This window comes from Aulonocara sp. 'chitande type north' Nkhata Bay, linkage group LG22 (genome assembly GCF_057382095.1).
Source record: "Aulonocara sp. 'chitande type north' Nkhata Bay isolate Kocher_YH1m ecotype deep benthic linkage group LG22, A_spYH_male_GT1.1, whole genome shotgun sequence".
In the NCBI taxonomy this organism is placed as follows: domain Eukaryota; kingdom Metazoa; phylum Chordata; class Actinopteri; order Cichliformes; family Cichlidae; genus Aulonocara; species Aulonocara sp. 'chitande type north' Nkhata Bay.
This window is the reverse complement of record NC_141364.1, coordinates 5,932,282-5,954,101: the sequence shown is the minus strand read 5'-3', so window position 1 is coordinate 5,954,101 and position 21,820 is coordinate 5,932,282. Positions and strand designations below refer to the sequence as shown.

General features: G+C 39.7%; 1 protein-coding gene across 2 annotated transcripts in view; it reads left to right on the top strand.

Annotated features, from left to right (window-relative positions):
* Positions 1 to 21,820, top strand: part of LOC147303317 (CCR4-NOT transcription complex subunit 3-like) — a 40,095-nt gene that overhangs the window by 6,435 nt on the left and 11,840 nt on the right. Inside the window, exons 2-9 of one of the 2 annotated variants that reach the window (XM_086280209.1) lie at positions 1,023 to 1,085; positions 8,063 to 8,130; positions 10,268 to 10,342; positions 12,874 to 12,963; positions 15,886 to 16,014; positions 17,578 to 17,673; positions 20,313 to 20,441; positions 20,789 to 20,879. In XM_086280209.1, coding sequence (XP_086136335.1) covers positions 1,061 to 1,085; positions 8,063 to 8,130; positions 10,268 to 10,342; positions 12,874 to 12,963; positions 15,886 to 16,014; positions 17,578 to 17,673; positions 20,313 to 20,441; positions 20,789 to 20,879 — 703 coding nt within the window. In that variant the 5' untranslated portion in view covers positions 1,023 to 1,060. Of the gene's footprint in view, positions 1 to 1,022; positions 1,086 to 8,062; positions 8,131 to 10,267; positions 10,343 to 12,357; positions 12,627 to 12,873; positions 12,964 to 15,885; positions 16,015 to 17,577; positions 17,674 to 20,312; positions 20,442 to 20,788; positions 20,880 to 21,820 lie in introns of those variants that run through there. The other variant, XM_086280210.1, reaches the window with a different exon arrangement.

The following is a 21,820-nucleotide window of genomic DNA, read 5'->3' as shown; positions in this document are numbered from 1 at the left end:
ATGAAGTCGTCATCAGTTGAGTTTAAGAAGAAGAAATGTGAGGAATGACTTTGGTGTCTCTCTGCTATGAAAACCTTGGAGGCCACGTGCTCAAAGCAAGCTTTTGATGAAGCCACTTATATTCATAAACGGCTTTTCCGCCATACCTGTCGTACCTGCTCACCTCTATCTGATCTGCTCAGCGCAGCAGTGTTAGATATCACTGCTGAGTCAGATTGAATCAAAAGGTCTGCCCTTGAATGGCAGCTGTCAACTTTGTTGTTGCTTTTTTTGATTTTCAGCTGCAGAAAAGTGGCGGGAATTCAGTGTGCTGCCAACAAAAACACAGTTTTTCAGCAGGGCAACAAAAGAAGAAAGAGAACCACAATTTACAGTAAAGTCACAAACTATTACAAACATACAAAGAGAAGCTGTTGGCATCACAGGTGTGAAATATCTCGAGACTGCCGACACTTTGCTTGCAGCTTCCTCCGTGCTCCTTTTGCTCTCGTGCTAACAACTGGTGCACTGCTGCTGACACATGGTGAGGCAAACGCAGAGCAACATAGAACTGAATTGAATAGATTAGCACATTTTTACTGATACTCAATCCAGCTTTTTGAGTCAGGATTGGAGTGATGCTTCCCAGCTGGAGACCTGTACAGTAGTCATAATTACAACAGCATAGAGCCAGAGCCATATGTAAGTAAACACCTCAGTCACTGGGTGAGACACCCTCAGAAATCACAAACAAAGGCACTGGGAACTTTTAATGATCCTTCCACCCACAGAAACATTTCGACTTTTGCTTCCTTTAAAGAAGCTTCCTCACCAAAGGTTCTCACTGGAGAACCAAACTGAGTTTTAGAAGCTAATGAGGACAGTTGTGTCCACATTTCTCCCTCTGTCCTCAATCCATCCATCTTTCCACAAGTCATCATCGCTCTGCATCCTGCTTCCTTTCATTTTTATATTCTTAGTCTTTCTCTGTGACACCTATCCTGGGATTTATTAATGCAGACTCCTGTTTTTTTTCCCTGCAGTGAAAGAAGGCATGAAGACATCATCCTAGTCATCAGTCATGGCCGATAAAAGGAAACTCCAAGGTGAGATTTCTGCCTGAGTGTGTGTGTGCATGCATGTGCATGTGTAAAAGGGCATTAGTGAGATGATCAGGTGCCAGGTGGATTAGGTTAACCACAAATTACAATAAAGATCTCATTTGATCTCAATGAAGAGTTTGTGTTATGTGTGTTGCTGTTGGAAAGTCCCCTGATGTTTTGTCTGTGATAAACTCCGCCCATGTGTCACTCTGACCGGAAAAAGATAAATAGTGCACGAGCACACCTATACCTGCTTCGTTGGCAAGCAGTTTGTTTTGCGACCAAAAGTGGAAAATTTTCTTTGGTTTATTTCCTTAATTACGTCACAGTGCTTGTTTAAAAGAGAGCCAGGGCTTGTAAACAAAAGTCACATGTGTTCACAAGCAGCTTGTTTGTGGAGTTACGTAAGTGTTCATCCTGCCAGGTTAGAAATGTTTGGCTTCACATGCAAGCTAAAACAAATCTGGTTTTGGTTTTCTAACTTTAACTAAAGCATGGGAGATTTGCCTGCTTTGTTCTGTGTCAAATAAAAGCACAGAAGAAAGTACGGGAGCATCAGATGATTGGTTTAATGTGCACAGGGCTCGCAAAATTTCAAAATCCCTGGTAGCCCTTCGGGCAGACACTCTTCAGTTTTTGATAGCCCAAAATAAATTTAAGTAGCCTGAAAAAAAACAGAGGACAATTTTTTGATGGATGTTTTGTTTTGTAATAAAACATCGTTTAAAAAAATAGTTAAAACACAAATTACAACAACTGTATAAAAATTATAATCATCAACTCAAATATTTGGTTCTAATTGAACAGAAATTTCTGTGAACTTGTAAGAACTGTGTAGAACATGAATTAGTCTGTGCCTGAATCTGAAATTTCCACTGAAGTCACGGGTAAGAGGTAAGTGGAACCAAGATCTAGGCCATTTGCTTTGTGTGCAAAGACTGCTACATTTTGCCAAAGTTTGTCATTTTAGCTTCTTTCTGTTTCTTTAGTCTGGAGTCAGACTGGATTCTTTCCTGCCCTCCAGTAAAATTACCTACATAGCTCATTCTCCTCTCAGGTGCTTTTTATGTGTTTGCCTGCTTAAATCAGACGGCCTGACAGTTTCAGATTGCCCTCCACTGTACATCAGAACTAACCACTTTACAAAGTCGGGTCTCTTTGAAGTATGAATGCACATTTTCTGTTGAGTTTGTGCAATCCGAACATGGATTCCAAACATAACTTGATGATAAGGACAGAAAACCTTCAAGCACATTGATATCGATCTTCTTAAATAGGGTTTCACTCTGCTTTACTTTATTTTCTCTTATATATGTACCACTACGTTGATAGGTACCGTATTTCCCGGACTACAGAGCGCACCTGTATATTAGCCGCACAAGCTAAAATCAGGGGAAAATCCTGTTTTGTACATACATTAGCCGCACCTGACTAAAAGCCGCAGGTGTTTCAATGTTGACTTATCATATGTAAGAGAATATGCACAAAGGGAATTGTCAGGAAAGAGATGGCTGTTTGGAGACACACGCCTTTTATTAATTATTTTGAAAAACAAGTTATGGGTACATATTTGCATAACTTTTTAGGTATATGTACAAGTAGCAGTAATTACAAGTACGAAACATGTACTGTGCTTCATAAATGAGTAACAAATGTAGTACATAACAATAACCTACAGCACACCAGAAAAATAGATTCGGACTACCTTTTCGGCTCAGGTGCAGCGACACGGCTTTAACAAGAAGAAAAGTCAGTCATTCACCACCATCTTCCCCAGTGTCGGATATGAACAGGCTCAGGATGGCTTCGTCATCCACTCTCAGCTCCTTTCCTTCGTTGTCACTTTCAAAACCAAAGAAATCCTCGTTGTCAGTGTCAGAGTCGAACACCCTCTGAAGGGCCGTGGCGGTGTCCTCCTCTCCATCATGCAGCAGTCCAGCCCTTTGAAATCCGTTGGTGATCATGGATGTTTTCACACTTTTTCACGCTGTCAGAATCCACCGGTGGAGTTGGGCATAACTTGCTTTTCGCAAGTTTATGGCCGCTTGTCATCCACGCCTCCCGCTGAACGTGTAGCGCTACTTTGAAGTTTGTTTTTCGCGCTACTTGTACGGCACTATGTTGCCTGGCGGATGGACATGTGACCAACATACTACTCTTGAACCCCGATGTGTGTCCGATCACATGCCCTTCCGCCAGGCAACGTAGTGCCGTACAATAGCGGAACAAATAAAACAAATCGTCTTACGATATGACAAAAATCATGGACAATCCATAGAAAAGCCGCACCTGACTAAAAGCCACAGGGTTCAAAGCTTGTGCAAAAAGTAGCGGCTTATAGCCCGACAATTACGGTAATTATATTTGACATGTATTCCTGGGAGCAAAAATCTGCACATAAGATAAAAAGGTAATATTTTGATCTGTGAGTTATCCAGATCTACTCAAGAGGAGTTCGTGGGTAAGAAACAGAGTCACTGGGTAAAAATTCAAATGATTTTTGATGTGAGTTACCAACACTTCTTTTTAAATAAAATCAAACTAGATGGTGCTTAGCTTTTTGGTGTTAGTTCAGTGTGCCAAAAAATTAATATGAGAAACTCACGACCCAGTTACTCAGAAAACAAAACCTGTTGTGAGCAGTTTCATGTAGGAACTGTTCTCTACCTGCTGTCTCTGTCTATTAGATGTAACAGAATGAGCAGGATAGGATAAAAAGATCCTTAGTGGATCATTTTATAAAGCTGCTGAGGTTTCTCACAGTTAATTCGGCCTGTACAAGTTTGTCTTGGGCAGAGCTAAAATTTAAAAAGACAGTTCAAAATTACATTTATGCACATTATTACTTTGCAGGAGGAAGTATGTATCCATCAGCGATGAGATTTTGCCAAGGTCTAAACACTGATAGCGTGAACTGCCATGTAAGCTTGTTGTCAGGCAGCTTTTTATTTTGGCGACTGCAGGTAGAAGAAGGTTCCTACATGAAACTTGTGGAGTTTTCTGAATAACCAGGTCATGATGATTTATTTTCACCTCAAAGGTTTTGTTTTGTTTTTTTTAAAGCTAAGTGCCATCCATTTTGATTCTATTCAAAGGAAGGCAGGCATTTCTACAGCTGATATATTCAAAGCTTGGTAACTCGCATCCAAGTAATTTGAATGGATAAATTACAATACAAGCCAGAGGGAAGATATGTAAATTTGATTTTGGGGTGAACGGCGTTGTTTTAAAAGTTCCACATCCTTCCTGACTGCATATGTTATCTATTTTTACCTCCACCAGGAAGGTTGTGTGGAAGGTTTGTTATTTGAATAAATAAAAATAACAAATTTTGTGAATTTTTATGTATTTAAGATTTGGATCTGGAGTCAGAAATCCATTTTGCATCAAATCTTCGTAAATAACCATAGAAACTGAAATAAGGCATCATTGGCTGACTGACTGACATCACTGACTTTGGTGTGCAAGGAAATTTTCAGGCTTGATGTTGACATGCAGGGTCAAAGTGCTGTCATTAAATTTTTGAGTGAACTGTGTATACACACAGTATAATCATTTTTATTTCCCTCATAAATTTTTCTGTCTCTTTGCATTTCCTGTTTTGGTTTAGTGAAAATGTTTCTACCTGTTTTTGTGCACAGGGTGACATTGCATCCGTGCACGCCGGCAGACATCTGTGCAAAAGTCTGCTCACTGCTGACACACTTTCACAGAAACTAGAGCATGTGTCAAGCTCTTTGTTCTATACTTTTATTTTGAAAATTTAAACAAGTACTACCACACTCACAGCTCTTGGATGATAATGCTGGGATAAAATTCTGACACTCACCACAACAAGTCTTGTAACCTGAACCCAGACCTTTGTGTGAATACCAAAAAACCTCGAGGCTTTTTTCTCCCTCCCGTCGATGTCTTTAACTTTGATGGGTTTCTCCAGCCGACGCTTGTCGCCGCAGGCTAAAAAACACTTTTTTGACAGGATTCAGCATCACTCATCCTATCACATGATATTCCCGTGAGTTCTCCGGTTGAACAGCTGTCACATTAAAAACAAAAACCCATATACGTATCCCCCTAAAATGTTGTCATGAGTAAAAAAAGATCAAGCTCCAGCACGGCCCCGGCTCTGTCAAATTGTAATGTATTATTACAGAGGAGGTAGACTTTCATCTAAAAATAACACAGCCACGGCAGTATCTTAACATCAAGGCTGTTTAAGGCCAGGCTCAAGCTGGAGTTTGTTCACACAACTTGGCTACAGCAGCGGGTTTCTCTCGACCTCACTGGTTGCTGCTTATTTCCTCATCACTCCTGTTATCTTCATTAGCAAACACACAGTGGATCAAATAAAAGTCCGATGTATTTAAGAGATTAGAAATACAAGGGTATGAAATCAAAATGTTACTTTCGTACTATGAAAATATGTCAAAATTATGGAATTTTTAAATATTTAAACATCACTCTTATACAATCATTTTGACTCATTTCTCAGGCAGTTACGGCTACAATGTCAGTCTGGTATAAAAATGTAGGAGAAAGGAGACCTGTCATAGTTTTCTCTTGTGACTTATCAGAAAACAGATCAAACATCCAGGGTACCAGTGCTTATTTCTGTTACTCTGCATCATAGACATTAAATTAGTGCAGTTGTTGTTTATTTAGTTCAGGGTGGTGGGTGTGCCTGAGCCTTTTCCAGCTGTCGTAGGGCGAGAGGTGGGGTGGACCCAGCACAGAGCTCCATTCATATCCTGGGTATACATGCAGCCGTGCTAATGGAAATCTGCTATTTTCCATAATATTGATATGTCCCAAGCTGGTTATAGTAAAAGATCCTGCTAAACAAAAATGTGATTGTAGCATTTGGAGTTAGTGTAAACATATTTTTAGCTTTCAAAATTTCACGCTGATATGCCCTGTATTTATGGGCTTATGAAGGATCAAAAACACGAGGGAGAATAGGAGGAAGGTACTTTCGGTGGCTCCCTGGATGTTTGATTTGGCGGTGCTGGGTGCTTTCTCTCAAGCGACCACTCATGTGTATCTGGGCTTGGGACTGGACAAATTTCACCTCCATTCTTATGTATTTTGGGTCTATAACTCTGAAAATACCATGAAGGTAAAAAGTTAAAGTTGCAAGCTGGCTCCTAGAGACTCCAAGTCATCACCCTTGCTTGTGAAATCTCATTTTCTTTCTTAAAGCTGAGCATTTTCCATCTCTGCCCTGGGTTTTAGAAATCAGATGTCACAGTTGACGGGCAGAAAAAATGAGGATGCTACACACTCATGCAGTAGTAACCTATCAAGGTTACATGCCCAGTGCATAACCTGCTTTATCATCTGCCTTATGTGGGATTTACAGTCGCCCTGTTTTGCAGATCTATGCAAAGAATTTAACCGACACAGAGAGTACCGAGATCAAACACTGTCCATAAAACATGGTTGTCACTGTCATGTCATCCGCTGGTTTCTGTACTCTGCATTTTGAGGCTGTGTACAAACTACCGCTTTACCAAATGAGCATCATGGTGTGTTCATGGTGCTGCTGGAAATACATGTGAAACATGACAAGTTGGGAATATCTGTTTAGGAGGTGTGGTGGTTTTTGGCAGACCTTTTTCCCTCACTTCACATGTGCATGCATTTTAGTACAGTCTGTGAACTAGTCACACCCTTTATCTGCTGATTTTAGTTTCTGGAAACAAATTTTCCCATCCTTATTTTTGTTTTCCTGAACACAGCTGTTTGTCTGGCTGGTGTCATGTGTACACTAAATGAATATTTTCCACTTTTAAATGGGAAAAAGTGAATATTGGGGATGGAGGCTGAAGGGGTTGGTGGTGGTGTGAAGAATCTCACCACTCATACCAGCGACCACAGTTTGAGTCTCTCACGGGACCAGATTCTACACTTGGCCTGTGATATTTTATGTTGTTGTTGAAACTTTAAAAACATAAATGGTTAGGTTCAGAAAATATGTAATAGTATTTAAAATTCTACTATGAGACTGGGCTGTACATTTATGATGATCTTGATTTTCCCTGACCAAGTAAACCATGACATAAAGCTGTAATTGGATGAGATACGGGTGAGCATATCATGATTTTCCACTCCAGGACTTACATTGACATTCCTCTGCGGTATGTAAAAAGCAGAATGACTAGGCTGATGTGGTCCAGGTCAGAAATGTTAAAATTAGACTGCAAGCATTTTCCTGTTTACATTTGATAGCCACGAGCTAATCCATGCGACCACAGAAGGGAGACGTAAATCTGTTGAGCCTAAATCTAGACGTGTTTGTCTCTTTCTGTCACTCCCTAATCGCTTCTGACTCTTTAAACATCCACCACACGCTATTCATGGAGCTGCATTTCTAAGATATTGGGAATTAGCTGCTGTATATGTGCCACCACTTGCTCAGGAGCATAATGTGCCTTTTACAATATGCATATTTCATGAGATGCCAGCCACAGTTTTAAGTGCCTTGTTGTTATATGGTGCATTTATCGCTTCTCTTTGTGCCCGACACAAAAACAGCCCTCCAGTGGCCTGTTTTTAAGCTGGAGCCACTTTGCTGAGCAGAACGCCTCAAACCTGGAAGCAGGAATATATTGATGGTAGAAAAAACTCTGGTTTTAATCAAATAACCAGTACAGCTAGAGCTATGATCGGCAGCGTCAGTGCTCATATACTAAATAATTTCCCAAACATGACATTTCTTTTTATTATTCTGTGCTAATGACTACATCTCATACATGTTTAAACACAAGTCAGTTTAACTAAAAAAAGAGGTCAGTGATGCTCTGACGTGATGAATCCGTTATTATTTATACTCTGTTCTTCCCACCTCTTATGAAATGACTTTGATGAGGAAGTCATGTGTTCTGGCTTTGACCTGCTTATACAGCTTCTTTGAATTAGAACGGAGACACATGTCTAATATGCTTTATATGAACTTTTTGCTCATTTTTGGTTTCCTCCAGGTGAAATAGATCGATGTCTGAAAAAAGTAGCGGAGGGAGTGGAGCAGTTTGAGGATATTTGGCAAAAGGTAAGAAACAATCATATTATTGGGACTGCAACTTTCTGTTTTTTCATTTTGACTCAAAGATATCCTGCAATGGAGTCATGGTAGGGATGAGAGGGATAATTGCATTTTAATGCTGCAGTCAGTTGGTGTTGTGGCACAGTGATTGTTTGGGTTTATGCTTTACTTTCATATGAAGAGGAGCTAAAGTGAAAATCTAACAGTAAGACGCATTAAACAACTTAGCTGCTATAACTTTGTCTGTAAATCGAGTTGCCACTTAAAAGAGAAGGCTGATATTATTGCATGTCATAGACTGTATCTAATAAATATAGAGGTGACAGCTGTGACATCACCTACTAGTTGTGTACTCTGCATTTGGAAGCTTTCGTTATAGCATGTTGGATGCTGCCATGCTGGTTCTTGAAGCATGTGCGACCATATTTGAGTGAGAGGGTGGTGTGCTAAGTTATCAGCAGGTTAGCAACATGCATTTCTAAGTTACACAGCTTCAGATGTGTCCACTAGAATCTGAGAACCTGGAGTTTTGTCTCAAACACAGTTTCACAGGCAGTTAAGAGAGACGCAGACAGATCTGCCAATATTTTAATCGTGGCTCAAGAGTTGGGAGTTCGCCTTGTAATCGGAAGGTTGCCGGTTCGAGCCCCGGCTTGGACAGTCTCGCTCGTTGTGTCCTTGGGTAAGACACTTCACCCGTTGCCTACTGGTGGTGGTCAGAGGGCCCGGTGGCGCCAGTGTCCAGCAGCCTCGCCTCTGTCAGTGCGCCCCAGGGCGGCTGTGGCTACAATGTAGCTTGCCTGTGTGTGAATGGGTGGATGACTTGTTGTGTAAAGCGCTTTGGGGTCCTTAGGGACTAGAAAAGCGCTATATAAATACAGGCCATTTACCATTTTACCATTTACCAAAACGCATTAAACAGAAAATAATATGTTCATACTTTTTTAAAATAAATAGATTTTATAAACCCTTTTGCTTAACCCACGTGACCAACATATGCCACAGTTAAAGCTGATATGGCTGGACACACTGTGTGATGACACTTTCTAAATTACCCCAAAAAGTTCGAAATTATATTCTGTTACCTATCAGTGCCTATCTGAAAGCATGCATGCATCATATTAATATATATCTGGGGTAAGGCAATGTCAAGTTCTATCCCATATTTACTGAATGTCTTTATTTTGTATAGTCTACAAAGGTATAAAAAAACAAGAAATGTCTAATATTAGAAAATGTTCAGAAAAAGTGCAAATGCTCCACATGAGGTCCGTGATGTTCTCTGTGATCAGTGTTCAGTCCTGACAATATTCTGTTTGCAGTTTTAAAGAAGAATTCAAGAAGCATGTTTGTAAAAAGGTCTTAAAAATATATTAATCGTTAAGTTATTGTTCACAGATTCTCTGCCAACCAAGTGATCAATTATTATTGACTGCTCGTTCCATCTGTTATCATTCAGGCTCTGCGGGGACACTTTCTCCCTCTCAGGCTATTTGTTGCTAATGTTTCTGTGCAGCATTAGTTTCATCAGACTCCTGCATTTATTAACCTTAGTAGTTAATAAAGGTTGCCATTACCACAACAGGATGTCCAATACTCATGAGACTTATAATAAACAAAGTGAATACAGCTGTTATTAAAACAATGCTTTGCCCAGAGCGCACAGCAGCGCCCACAGTGAACATCGGCTTTGCTAATAAAGAGGCACAAAGTCATTAGCGCATTAACAAAGATCCCAGTTGCCTTTTTTTCCCTTCATTACATCCACTTTTTATTGTGCTGTTGGCAGTTACTGCGTTTCCTTATGACCTTCCAGAAGCTTGTGTTCTTCATAAATACTCATGTTTGTTTGGATGACCTTTGTTAGTTTTATGTCTCACTTTATTACCCATTTAGTTCTTAGGTTTATGTTTTTGTCCTACTTAATCATGTTGTTTTTGCTACGTAATCAGTTAGTAGCACTAATCTAATTAAACAGGATAATTGTGATTTTAAGAGTATGATCACATGCTTTACTTGCAGGCTGTAAAGCTTTCAACAGATTGGATGATTTTTAGTATGGTACATTTTGAAAATGAAGGCGTGCACTGCTGCACTTCAGCTTTGACCCTTTGTCTCTGTCTGTCTCTCTCTTTTTTTGCAGCTTCACAATGCAGCCAACACAAACCAGAAGGAGAAATATGAAGCAGACCTCAAGAAAGAGATTAAAAAGCTACAGGTAAGGAACAAAGGAAACCAGAAAATAAAAGTTTTTCCACTGACAGGTTGTTTGAGGTGTTCTGGGCTCCCACAAAGCTGATTAAATCAGTATAACTTCAGGGTAGATGTGTCTGATTTTAAATAATTCCAAAGTTTAAAAAGTCAGAGAAGTCAAAAAGCAATCTCCATTAAAAGACAGACATATCATTGTCATGTTGAACTTAAAAAACGAACAATAAAACCCCTCCAGCGTGCAAGCCGTCATCAGCAAGGGTAAACAGATTTCCTGGAAGCAACCATTGTTTTTTCTAGAGGTTTTTCACCTACAGTTTGACCAAAAGCTGTAAGATCTGTGCAGTCTTCTGGTTTAAAATGTTAATTTGATTATCTGAAAGCCAGTTATAACTTTTGCTTAGTGTCATGGTGCTACATCAAGCTGGAAGATCCAGTGATTGTCACCAAACCACTGCTGGATTATGGGAAGTTGGTGTTTAAGGAGGGTTTTAATCTGGTCATTCCTTCGAGACCTCCTGAGATTTGTTAAATGATGCTTCTCCGTAGTCTATATTATGACACAAATCAATATATATTTTGAATCAACAGGACAGTGTCTCTAAAGTCTGCAGATTTTAACCAGGAAAACAGCCATTCGGTTATTAAAAATGCACTGAAACGCTGGTTTTCCTCTTAAATAAACAAAAGTGACATAGGTGTTTGCCTTCCTGAGTCAGCAAACCTTTAACTTGAGTTGAATTCACAGGTTCAGTGACATTACTGAATGAAGAAGCTGGGAATACACCCCAAACTGTAACAATTCAAAACACATCAGGCGCCAGCAGAAAACACTTGAGCCTGATTAGAGTTGTTTTTTTCATAGCTTTTATTATCATGCATCCTGTAATCAGCACCACGTTTGCAGGAGCAAGAGACTCCTCCACTGAAACTCCTCCACCTCTGCAACCGACTCTGCTTTCTGAACCGCCCACAGGTCACACAAGTTTTGACATCACTGAATCAAAATGAATGCAAATGCGAAAGGGTTGGACCACTGATAAGATTATCCACGCAGACCCTCCCTTTATTGATAACTGATTAACGAGGTGTATTTTAAGCAGACTGGGGTAATGTTAAAGTCCTGTAACGAAAAATGGAATCACAGAAACTTCAAATAACTTCTGGAGGCGTGGAGAAAGCTGCCCACTGTGAAAATCAAATCTGAAAGTAACAATTCTCTGTTCACACTTAGCGACACATCATAACCTGTTTTGTTTCAATGGAATTTCTGAGTTTATTGTGCCTTAACATGAAAAATATGTTGTTCACTTTCTATTCTCGGCAGTGTAAGTAGGAAAATGCCACTCTGTGAAATGTGCTTCATTTCCAGCCTGAAGACAAGAACACAGGACCAAGAGCATCACAGTCACATATAGCAGTGACTGTTTTACCTTAATAAGTGACCAGAAACGGACAATAACTAATTGGCTGGAACCTCTTTGCTCTTTTGGCCTCTTCAGTCGGGTTTTGTTTAGTTCTCTTGTTTCTTCTCCTCGCTTCATCATGCTTTCAAGTTTTTCACTTACAAGCACACAAACAAAAATTAAGGAAAAAATTCAAAGAGCACGTAGGAATATCCTCCTGTTTTCACTTGTTCTGGGTTATAATTAACTGTTCAGTGTATTTTGTCCTCTTGTTGTCACTCTGTGGGCCATACTTCCTTTGCTCTCTCCACTTTGTTTGTGTAGATTTCTTGAAAGGAGGAGATCATTATTAGATGGCACCAGTGTTCAGGTGGCTATTTCAAATGCAGGGAGCATAAGGACAGCTAATTTCTCCTTTTATTTTCAGTCAGACTCACATTTTCTAAGGATTTTTGTAAAAACTGATTCAGCTTGGACTTGTTACCCTGATATCCTCGTTTCTAAGTTTGCATGACTGATAGGGCTGCAGCTGCCACAATAAAAAAACAAGCAGATAGAAGTAAAGTAGAATTATCTTTTAAAATTAGATAACAGCATGGTGACCTTTCCACAGGTTTTCTGGAGAGACAGGCCTCTGGGAATGATTGAGTTGATTTTCTTTTCTTTTTTTGTGGTTTCTGTGAAGTCACTCAGTTTAAGGCGGGGCTATCGTTACTCAGCTCCTGACTCCTTTTAGCACCAGGTGTGAATGGGTTCTAATTTGTGGCCAATCAGCAGTGAGCAGGTGAGACAGAAGCTGCTGATCTTAACCTGACGTCTCTGAAAATGGACTGTGAAGGCTGAGATGTTTGCTGACTTGAATCATTTAACCTGCCACACATAAAGGTGTGTGTTTGTAGCATTAAATATCATCTTGCTCAGCCTGAAATGTTCAGTGTTGTCATGAGGACCAAACTTCACGCCAAGCCTGTTTGCTGCATGCAGACATCATGTTCACCACCCATGACTGCTGGAGAGGAGGCTGCGCTCCTATCACAGACTTCACTGATGTATCTGTGTCTCTCTCTGTCTCTTTCTCCCTCCTCTCCCGCTATGTCCCCCCCTCTTTTGCCTTCTTCTTCTGGTCCCTCAGCGTCTTCGAGACCAGATCAAGACGTGGGTGGCATCAAACGAGATCAAAGACAAAAGGCAGCTAGTAGAAAACCGCAAACTCATAGAAACGGTAAGTAGAAACTGAGGATGAAGGTCATTATGACACGTCCTCCAGGGCCTGTTTACACTCTGGAGGACTATTTGTTTTGAAATCTGGAAAAAAAAGTCAGATAAACAAGTTTTATGAGATTTGTTTTCTTTCTTTTTTTTTCTCAAATAATTGAAAGTTGTGCTAGGTTAGTGGTCTTTATGGAGCCATTTACCTGCAGTTATCCACTAATATTTGGCCCCAGTAATATTACCACTAAGAGCTAATGAAAAACAGTGCATGTTTTTAATTAATGTTGAGCTTTTATTTTATATATGTTTATATTTTTTGGGGTGGATTAAAGAAAACGGTTCATTGTTTTCAGTTATTTTTGCTTTTTTATATTTTTCCAGCTCTGTCAGTAAATTTTTATCCTTCTAAAAGATGGATGGAGCAGAACTGACCAATTACTATAACCTAATCACAGATATCAGTCTTTACTGGGTCTTTGCTGAATAATGCTGCTTAAAGTTCTCATTGAGGACAATGCAGCACAAGCTGCACCAGTTCTTTAGAAATGGATCCTTTGGGTCCAGTAAGTCACAAGATGGTCTCTCTATAGATCAGGCTTGTGGTGTATCCCAAGGATATTCAGTCAGATTGGGATCAGTGAGTTTGTAATTGACTTTGATCTGTTTTTGCGTCGTCCTGCTGGAGGAGGCGGCTGTTGTTACGGAGTGCTTAAAACTTATGTCTTAAAAAAAGAGAGACACTGTCCAGAAACAGGATTCCCCAAGGCTCAGTCCTAACAGAGTGTCCGTTTATTGTTTGCAGTACAGTGGCTGTAACTGAGGAAGATAAGGAAAGTTTTCCCGGATAGCAGATTGCCTGTTAGTTTGTGGAAATGGAAAGTTGCAAATTTTTCGAGTTTAGTGATTGTTTTGTTTTTTTTTTTTTTTTTTTTCCATTAGTCATTGCCTTCAAGTGCTTACAATGCCAGCTGAGCTAGAAGTTTATTTTTTTTTATCTTACATTTCTGTTTAAAATCATTTTGAAATGTTTTAAATGTTCCTTTTTATTGCTGTAAAAATTCTCACCGCACCTTCAAATGCACACAGACGGTGCCGCCTTTAGAAGCTCAACAACAAACAGAAACGGTGTGAACGTGTTGCCAAAATTATTCCCTAGATTACTGGCTCAGATTAAAGAGCTGCGCCCATTTTCATCTGCTCCGCTATCTAACACCTGTCCTCCAGGCCTCGGAGCCACGTGAGCCTTTGATGAGGGCTTTTGAGATGGACTGAATGTGAGCCACCTGCCTGCACAATGAGGGACCTCTGCAACTCAGCAGAGGTCCCTTTTAGACGTTCTTCGAGTTTTCCTGCAGTTTTGTTGGTTGACCTGAAATTACAGTCCTGCAGGAAGCGGAGGGAGCTTGTTAGAAACATGTTGCCTCAACAGCAAAAGATCATTCACAACCTACTGGGTGTTTACACAGAAATGTGACCAAGATGAACTTGCAGTTTAGAGCCGTGAATGCAGGGTTGGTGTTGAAACCGCTGCAGGCAGAGAAGAGACTTTAACAACATTCAGTCACAGACAATATGTCCCATTTATCAGCCGCTAAGAGGCGTTCAGGAGCTCTTCGAGTTCAAGAACTACATTTATTAAAGCAACGCTTTTGTTGGTGTTCAGATTATTTAAGAAATCAGTGGAATAAATGACATTTTCTGCAGTTCTACACACTCAGTGGTCACTTTATTAGGTACAACTGTAATGCCATTTTTAGATGGTTTTCACTGTTGTGGTGCTTTATAATGACAGGTGTTTGGAAAATTATGAACCCTGCATTTTTATAGAGGATTACTCTAAACCCTGAAAAAGGGTTCAACAAATTATAAGAACAAACCTTTGGTTTGTATTCGGGGTGTCAATAATAATTCATATTTAAAAATGAAATATTCATGTCTAGTTCAAATGATCATGTATTTAAACTGGTTTAAAGTTCCAGAGCTCCATTTATTTCCATTTGTTCAGGCACTGTGTCCATATGAAGTTGTGAAATGAAACAAGAGAACCACATTACTCCACGTGCATAAATCTATCCACTGGTTGTCTCATCTCTGTAGCGTCTCAAGTGTTTTCCTCTAATAGTCAGCACCTGTCACCACTGCTGCACACCTTTTATCTGCACTCATTTAAGCAGCATATATAAAGAAGCGCCATCCGGTGGCTGGAGGTGTAAACACAAACAAAGATATTTAAAAACGGCCGAGTAGCAGCAGCGTAATGTTAAAGACTCGCTGTGCAGTTTATCTGAGCTCGACAGCTTAGCTACACATTTTATGGATGATTGCAATAAGGTGACAGTGCTGAACTAACAATCCTGTCACAGCAGCAGCTTCTTGCTTCTAGGATAAAGCCTCTAAGTTAGACTCAGTTACTCGCCCAGGTGCTGCATTTAAGCTCCTCAGCGAGCTGTACTGTTTTGCCCTGCATCTGGACTTGCAGGCGTTTCTTTAGCTCATACCTGGTCTGATTGAGTCGCTGCAGTTTTGTGCTCTATATTAGCTGCATGACATTTTGTGTACAGACTGAGTGATGAATGCATCAGTGGCATTTCTTCATATCTGTTTAGTCACCTAATTTTTGTAAATGATTTGCCTGAGTTAACCTTAAAACACAAAAGATAAACAAAATTCGGGCCGACGGTTGACTTGTCTCCACATTTATGTGAAAATATGATGGCATGGCAGATTTTTGTATTGTTTTAAATGTCTTAAATCTGAATTCTTAGGATTTTGTTTTCTGCAATTAAACCTTTTTTATGATAATCAAGTAAAATCGAACTGAAGTTGGAGTAATGTTTAAATAAGGGGGCACAATTAGATGTTTGTGAAGATCAATATATCCCTGAAAACTGAAGTTGATCAGCTTCTTATTTATTTCTTTGTCTACTTGCAGCAAATGGAGCGATTCAAGGTAGTGGAAAGAGAAACCAAGACAAAAGCATACTCTAAAGAAGGGCTCGGTCTGGCACAGAAGGTGGACCCAGCCCAGAGGGAGAAGGAGGAGGTCGGCACGTGGCTAACGGTGAGCTTCATAATCAAATGTTGTCATACGAAAGATGGGAAATGGTTTGTTTGTGACGGGAAGAGTAGTATTTCTTCTAGATTAGTGTCATCTAAATGCTGTCAAGCATCACATTAATTTGTGTAGAGTAGTACTTTCTAATCCTGTAAGTCTAATCACCCATTTAATGTAACCACTGCTGTAAAGCAGAACAGGCGAGTCGAATGACACCGTGGTGAAATCTGTTCTTATTCTCAAACGCAGAAACTACTTTGAGTCAGCGGCTCAGTTCATGTGTCACAGCTCGGGTCTCTCATGAGGAAGTTTTCTGCTTGAATTGTTTTTAATTTTCTTTTGCAACGAAACCTGGAACTGAAAGTGAAATCAGGTGGAACTAAAACCAAAATTAAAACAAAACGCCGTCTCAGCTTTCAACGAAAACAGACTCCCATTAATCGACAGCCATTTCTAAACATGACCGTACTTGTGTTTGGCGCTCTATAAAATGTGTCGTCATTCTGATCATCAGAGTAAAAAGGCTGATTTTGAGCAGAGATGTTAAAACGGCGAATCACATAGTTAATTAATAATTTATCTTATTTGTCAGGTTAAAAATGTCAAAATTTGATGGTTTTGTGTTTATACACTTGTTTATTTCATCTTAGACTTAATGGGGATTTCCCCCAAGTCTCAGAATGGTGGGACTAAACTTGTATGTATATTAGCCCATCTATAATAAAGGCAGTAAATCAATGTTGCCTGTATTTATTTATTTATTTACCCCTCAGTTGTCAAACACTGTTTGGGGTATTGTTGTCACCCTGCCGGGTGGGCAGGCAGTGTGGACACAAGTTTGTAAATGCAGTAACTCAAGAATGAGATGCAGGAGTTTAAAATTGAGTCTATAGGTATATTTCCTAGGAGGCTGAGGAATAAGGCTGGTGTCCAACAGTGTGTGTTGGTGTTTTGTGTTCCCAGAAATCTCTTTTTACATTTTTTCTGTGCATTTTATGAACAAAAATATCTATTTTGATTGAATAAATGAAATCTAATGTAATAAACCTGCTTAATTAAATTTTAGTCCATGCTTTGGGAATCCTTCAGCGATGGCTGTGGCTCATTTTCAGGTGTGGCTGCCAAAACATTCCTCCGTTATGGAAAAACTTATGCTGCACGACACATTTTAAACACTCAATGACTTCCTCCTTTTGTTTTGCCTTTTGTAATCTTAACAGCAAAATTAGGCTTTTTAGTTTAATACTTGCTGTTTTTTACATGTTAAGCCTGGGTAAAAAATTTTTTTTAAACTTATCCGAACCTACTTAATAAGCGAGCGAAGGAAAGTCCCGTTTTTCCACTATTAAAAAGCCACTTCTGGATCTAAACATGGTTTGTTTCGTCAGCCGATGATTCCAAACGCCAAAGAGTTGATTTTTAATGTCATCCAAGGTTTACAATGGCAGCAAATATTTAAAGATTTTAATGATAAATTTCTTCAAGAGCCGATCTAGTTAAAGGTCTAATAACCAGCTGAGTTTTGTCACACCGCTGCCATGTTAACTTTTAATGTCTTTTCTTGCTCAGAATACGATAGACACTCTGAACATGCAGGTGGACCAGTTTGAGAGCGAAGTGGAGTCTCTCTCAGTCCAGACGAGAAAAAAGAAAGGAGACAAGGAGGTCAGTGTGTGCTCTCATCTCTGATTCATTCATTATTTTCTTCTCTACTCGCCTCTGAGGTTCTTTTTCTCTCAGCCTTCTCCCTCGTCTGTTTACAGCTGACACAGATCACTCGGTCAGCCGGCCTTAGCCTTGCAGCCTTTCTCTCTCCTCTTTTATCTCCCTCTCTGCTACAGAGGTCAGATAGTGTGTCCTCCATTCATCTTCTGTCTCTATCCAGACAAGGGCAACTCTCCTGACTTCCTTCTTTTGGCTTTCGTTTCAAGTCCTCTTCAGGGATCTCATTTATAGAGAAACCTGTGGATGACAGTGCAGATATTGCAAAAAGCATGAAAACTTTCAGATTCCATGTTTGAGTTTATAGCTCATGCTGAAGAAAATACTTTTGTTATGTCACAAAGTGTTTGCAGCCGACTTTGTTAGCCTCGCATTTAGTTGTGAGCACGAATTTTTCGCCGTGGACGTTTCATAAATGAGACCCAGAGGAGTTTATTTTTATCTGTATCTTGTGCGGTTAGTTTAGCTGGCCAAAAGCGTAGGACCGTCTCTCTCAGCAGAGATCTTTAGAGTTACTGTTGCACTGTACTGCTGCTGTAAGATTGTGGTTTTCAGACCAAAAGTTTAAGGCTTAAAATTTCTTTTGGTATAAAAATCTTCACACAGGGTCTCTCTCTCTCTCTGTTGTGCTTTGTACTTTGATTTTTAAATGTTCAAGATGCAAGAAGGATGAATTTAAAAAAAAAAAAAAAAAACAAGCTACAAAGTGTGTGCAGAGATAAAGAGGGGTTCTGGTTAAATCTTACGTTTATAGGCCACTAAGTTGGCTCCTATTAGGACATGTTGCCACTCGCCACTTTAATAGGTCCTTACTAATACTGAGCTGGACCTTCTCTTGCCTTCAGAACTGCCCTAATTCTTCATGGCATAGATTCATATATTGATTGCGTCACACAGTTGCTGCAGATTTGTTGGCTGCAGATCCCCGATATAAATCTGCCGTTCTACCGCATCCCAGAAGGGAGCTCCATTAGATTGAGATCTAGTGATTGGAGGCCATCTGAGGACAGGGACATGTTCAGAAAATCAGTTTCAGGCTACTCTGCACAAAGAGGAAGTACTGGCAGTATAAATATTTCTTATTGTTCTCTTTGGATGAAAGAAGCTCATGACTAAAATTTTTAACATGTTTTTTATTTTATTTTTATTTTATAATTTACAGGATACCTCTGGTGATGTTTTTTCCTCTCACTGTGAGCGTGTTGTGTTCTTCCAGCTCTGTTGTTGTCCAGAAACTATTAAAAACTCGAGTCCTCCGATACACACTGCTGCATTAACATCAGACACACACACACTCTTTATTTTGTTCTGCTGCCCCAAATACTTACCAGAGCACCAAATGTGTTTTAATCTACAATTGAAAACGATTTGCTGCCGACTGCTGTAGCCGGACCGAAGAATTCATACAAAACTCACAACTTATTTTTTATTTTTTTTTTATTTTTTTTTGGTTTTTTAGATTAACATTACAATATACATTATATTTTCAGTCTTTTAAGGCTTTATTGGGATCAAAATAGGGAAACAAAAAATAAAAGAAAACAATTTGTTTTATTAATGTTAGAGCCAAATAAACTTGTATACAGGCTTGGACCGTTTCTTAATTACACTTGTGGTCTGCATACTCCTCATGGACATGAACGTCATGGGGTAGTTTTGGATTTTCCCATTCAGAGTATTGCTCAATGCAGTAAGTGCTGTCAAACAAATCCTTCATATCTTTGAGGCTGTGTGGATTAGAGAAAACAAACTTGTGCAGCCGATTGTTTTTAAACTCATTAAAGATGTGTGCTGCACCATGATGCCACCCTGGAAAAAACAGTACAAGGATGATCTCATTAATTTCATGCTTCTAAGTACATATAAACGTCTGACTACAACTGTAGCTGTGGCACAAGAGGCCAAAGAGTTCAGGTGTATGTTGGAGGCTTGTTCATGCTCCTGACTGTTCTGGTGCAGTGTTAAAATGCACTAAGGTGAAACATTAACACGCCACACTTGGCTGCCTGCACCAGCAGCCACACCAGACATTTCCATAAGAGTCCTGACCGCCTGTTTTAACAGCTGCTGTGTTGTTATAATCACATCAGCCCAGCTTGCTCGTGCACTCTTTTCTTTTATTCCTCAGAGGTATCTGGGTGTGTTAGTTTTATCTAAACTTATCTCTGGACAAAGAAACGCAATACATGGCTGAGAGCTCCAGAATATGTATGAAGCTTTAGAAATATTAAATATTGAAGTAAGAGGTGCAGTTATGCGTGAGCTAGCTTATATGATGCATTAAGCCATAAAGTGCACATGTAGCGGCATGTTACGCTCGCACAGCCTTATAGCTGTCAAATGCTCCGGCTGCTGTATGCTTTTTTTTTTTTTTTTTTTTTTTTTTTTTTTTAGTCCAACAGTAAATAATTAATGTAGAGAATTGGCATGCTCAAACATGTTAAGAGATTTTCATAACACAGATATAATCAATGTTTGGACTTAAGCAAATTAAAAAGTAGATTGTGGGCCTGTGTTGCCTCCTTACATTACTTAAATTGCTGTTTTGTTTTTCTTCTTCTCGCCTATTTTTGGTTGTACAGAAGCAGGACCGGATCGAGGAGCTGAAGAAATTCATTGAGAGGCATCGGTACCACATCCGGATGCTGGAGACGATACTGAGGATGCTGGACAACGACTCTGTGCAGGTGGAAGCCATCAGGAAGATCAAGGTCAGAGGCTAGAGTGATTGGTGTTTTCTGTCCTTTTCTCAGTTTTAAACATAGAATCAGCAACTAAATGTTTGTACAAAGGCACAGTTTGTGTCCACAAGATCTTCTTCGGGTGTTACTTGCAGAAATAACTTATTCTAATTTAATTAGTGTGCCAAACTTTTCCTAAAAATTAGTTTTACGGCCTTTTTCTTTGTTTTTCCATCAACTAAATGAAATATTTATACAAAAAGTGTAAACCTTCATCAGATGAATTTATTTATATACTGCCACACACAAAATTAGTTTAAGAAATGTTGTATACGAAACTTTCTTGTAACTTTCCCTTCTATCTGCACTTTCCGCAGGATGACGTAGAGTATTATATCGACTCGTCGCAGGATCCCGACTTTGAGGAGAACGAATTCCTTTACGACGATCTGGATTTGGAGGACATTCGTAAGTAGAGAAGGAACCGGGGTTTGGTTTCTGAATTCACACTTTTTATTTGTTTACGTGTAATTGTGTGAATGCCGTGAGGCTGAAAACTCCCTCAGTTTTCAGCCGATTTTCACCATTCAGATTTTAAACTGTTCTGCTCTTTCTGCTAATGCCAGCTATATCTTTTGGCGCTCGTAACATTTATACTTTTTGAAATATTAAGCATTTTATGCCCTTTTTTTTGGCCCCTTGAGATGAATGGGACCACATCACAAGTGTCTATGCTGATTTAGCTCCCCGCGGGTGGGCTGTGTTTTAGCTCAGTGAGATGAGCACCCGTTCTCAGAGCGGGAGGCCCGGGTTCAAATCCCACCTATGGCAACAATTTCTTCAGCTAACAGTACAACTTTTTTTTTTCTTTCTTTAAAGTCTTTTCAACACAAATTTCAGTTTCTTCACCTCTTTTCAGAAAAGAGTTCAACAAGTTCACCTCCTTTAAGCAGAAAGTTCAGCTTTTTCACCTGTTTTCAGCACAAATTTCAGTTTCTTCTGCTCCAGTTTGGTTTAGTGAGATGAGTAGCCGCCTTGAGACCAGATGGTGCAGGTTCGAATCCTACCTATGGCTGCTGCCCCACATCTTTTCCTCTTGCACTCGCTCCACCCTTTCAAATAAAGCAGTTTTCACCAAAGAGATAAGCTTCTACGCCTCTTTTCAGCAGATAGTTCTGCTTTTTTTCAGATTCCACTACACGGCATTCACACTGCATTTTCACAGGAAATGCAACTTTTTCTAGTTGCACGTAATATCCTCCCCGTATCCCCAGCATCCTCCTCTGTCACACCAACCATGTTTTCCGTCACTACATCCATGAATCTTCTCTGTGGTCTTTCTTTTTTCCTTCTGCCTGTCTGCTCCATATTCAGCATTTTCTTCTTCCAGTCAATCCAACGTCTCTATT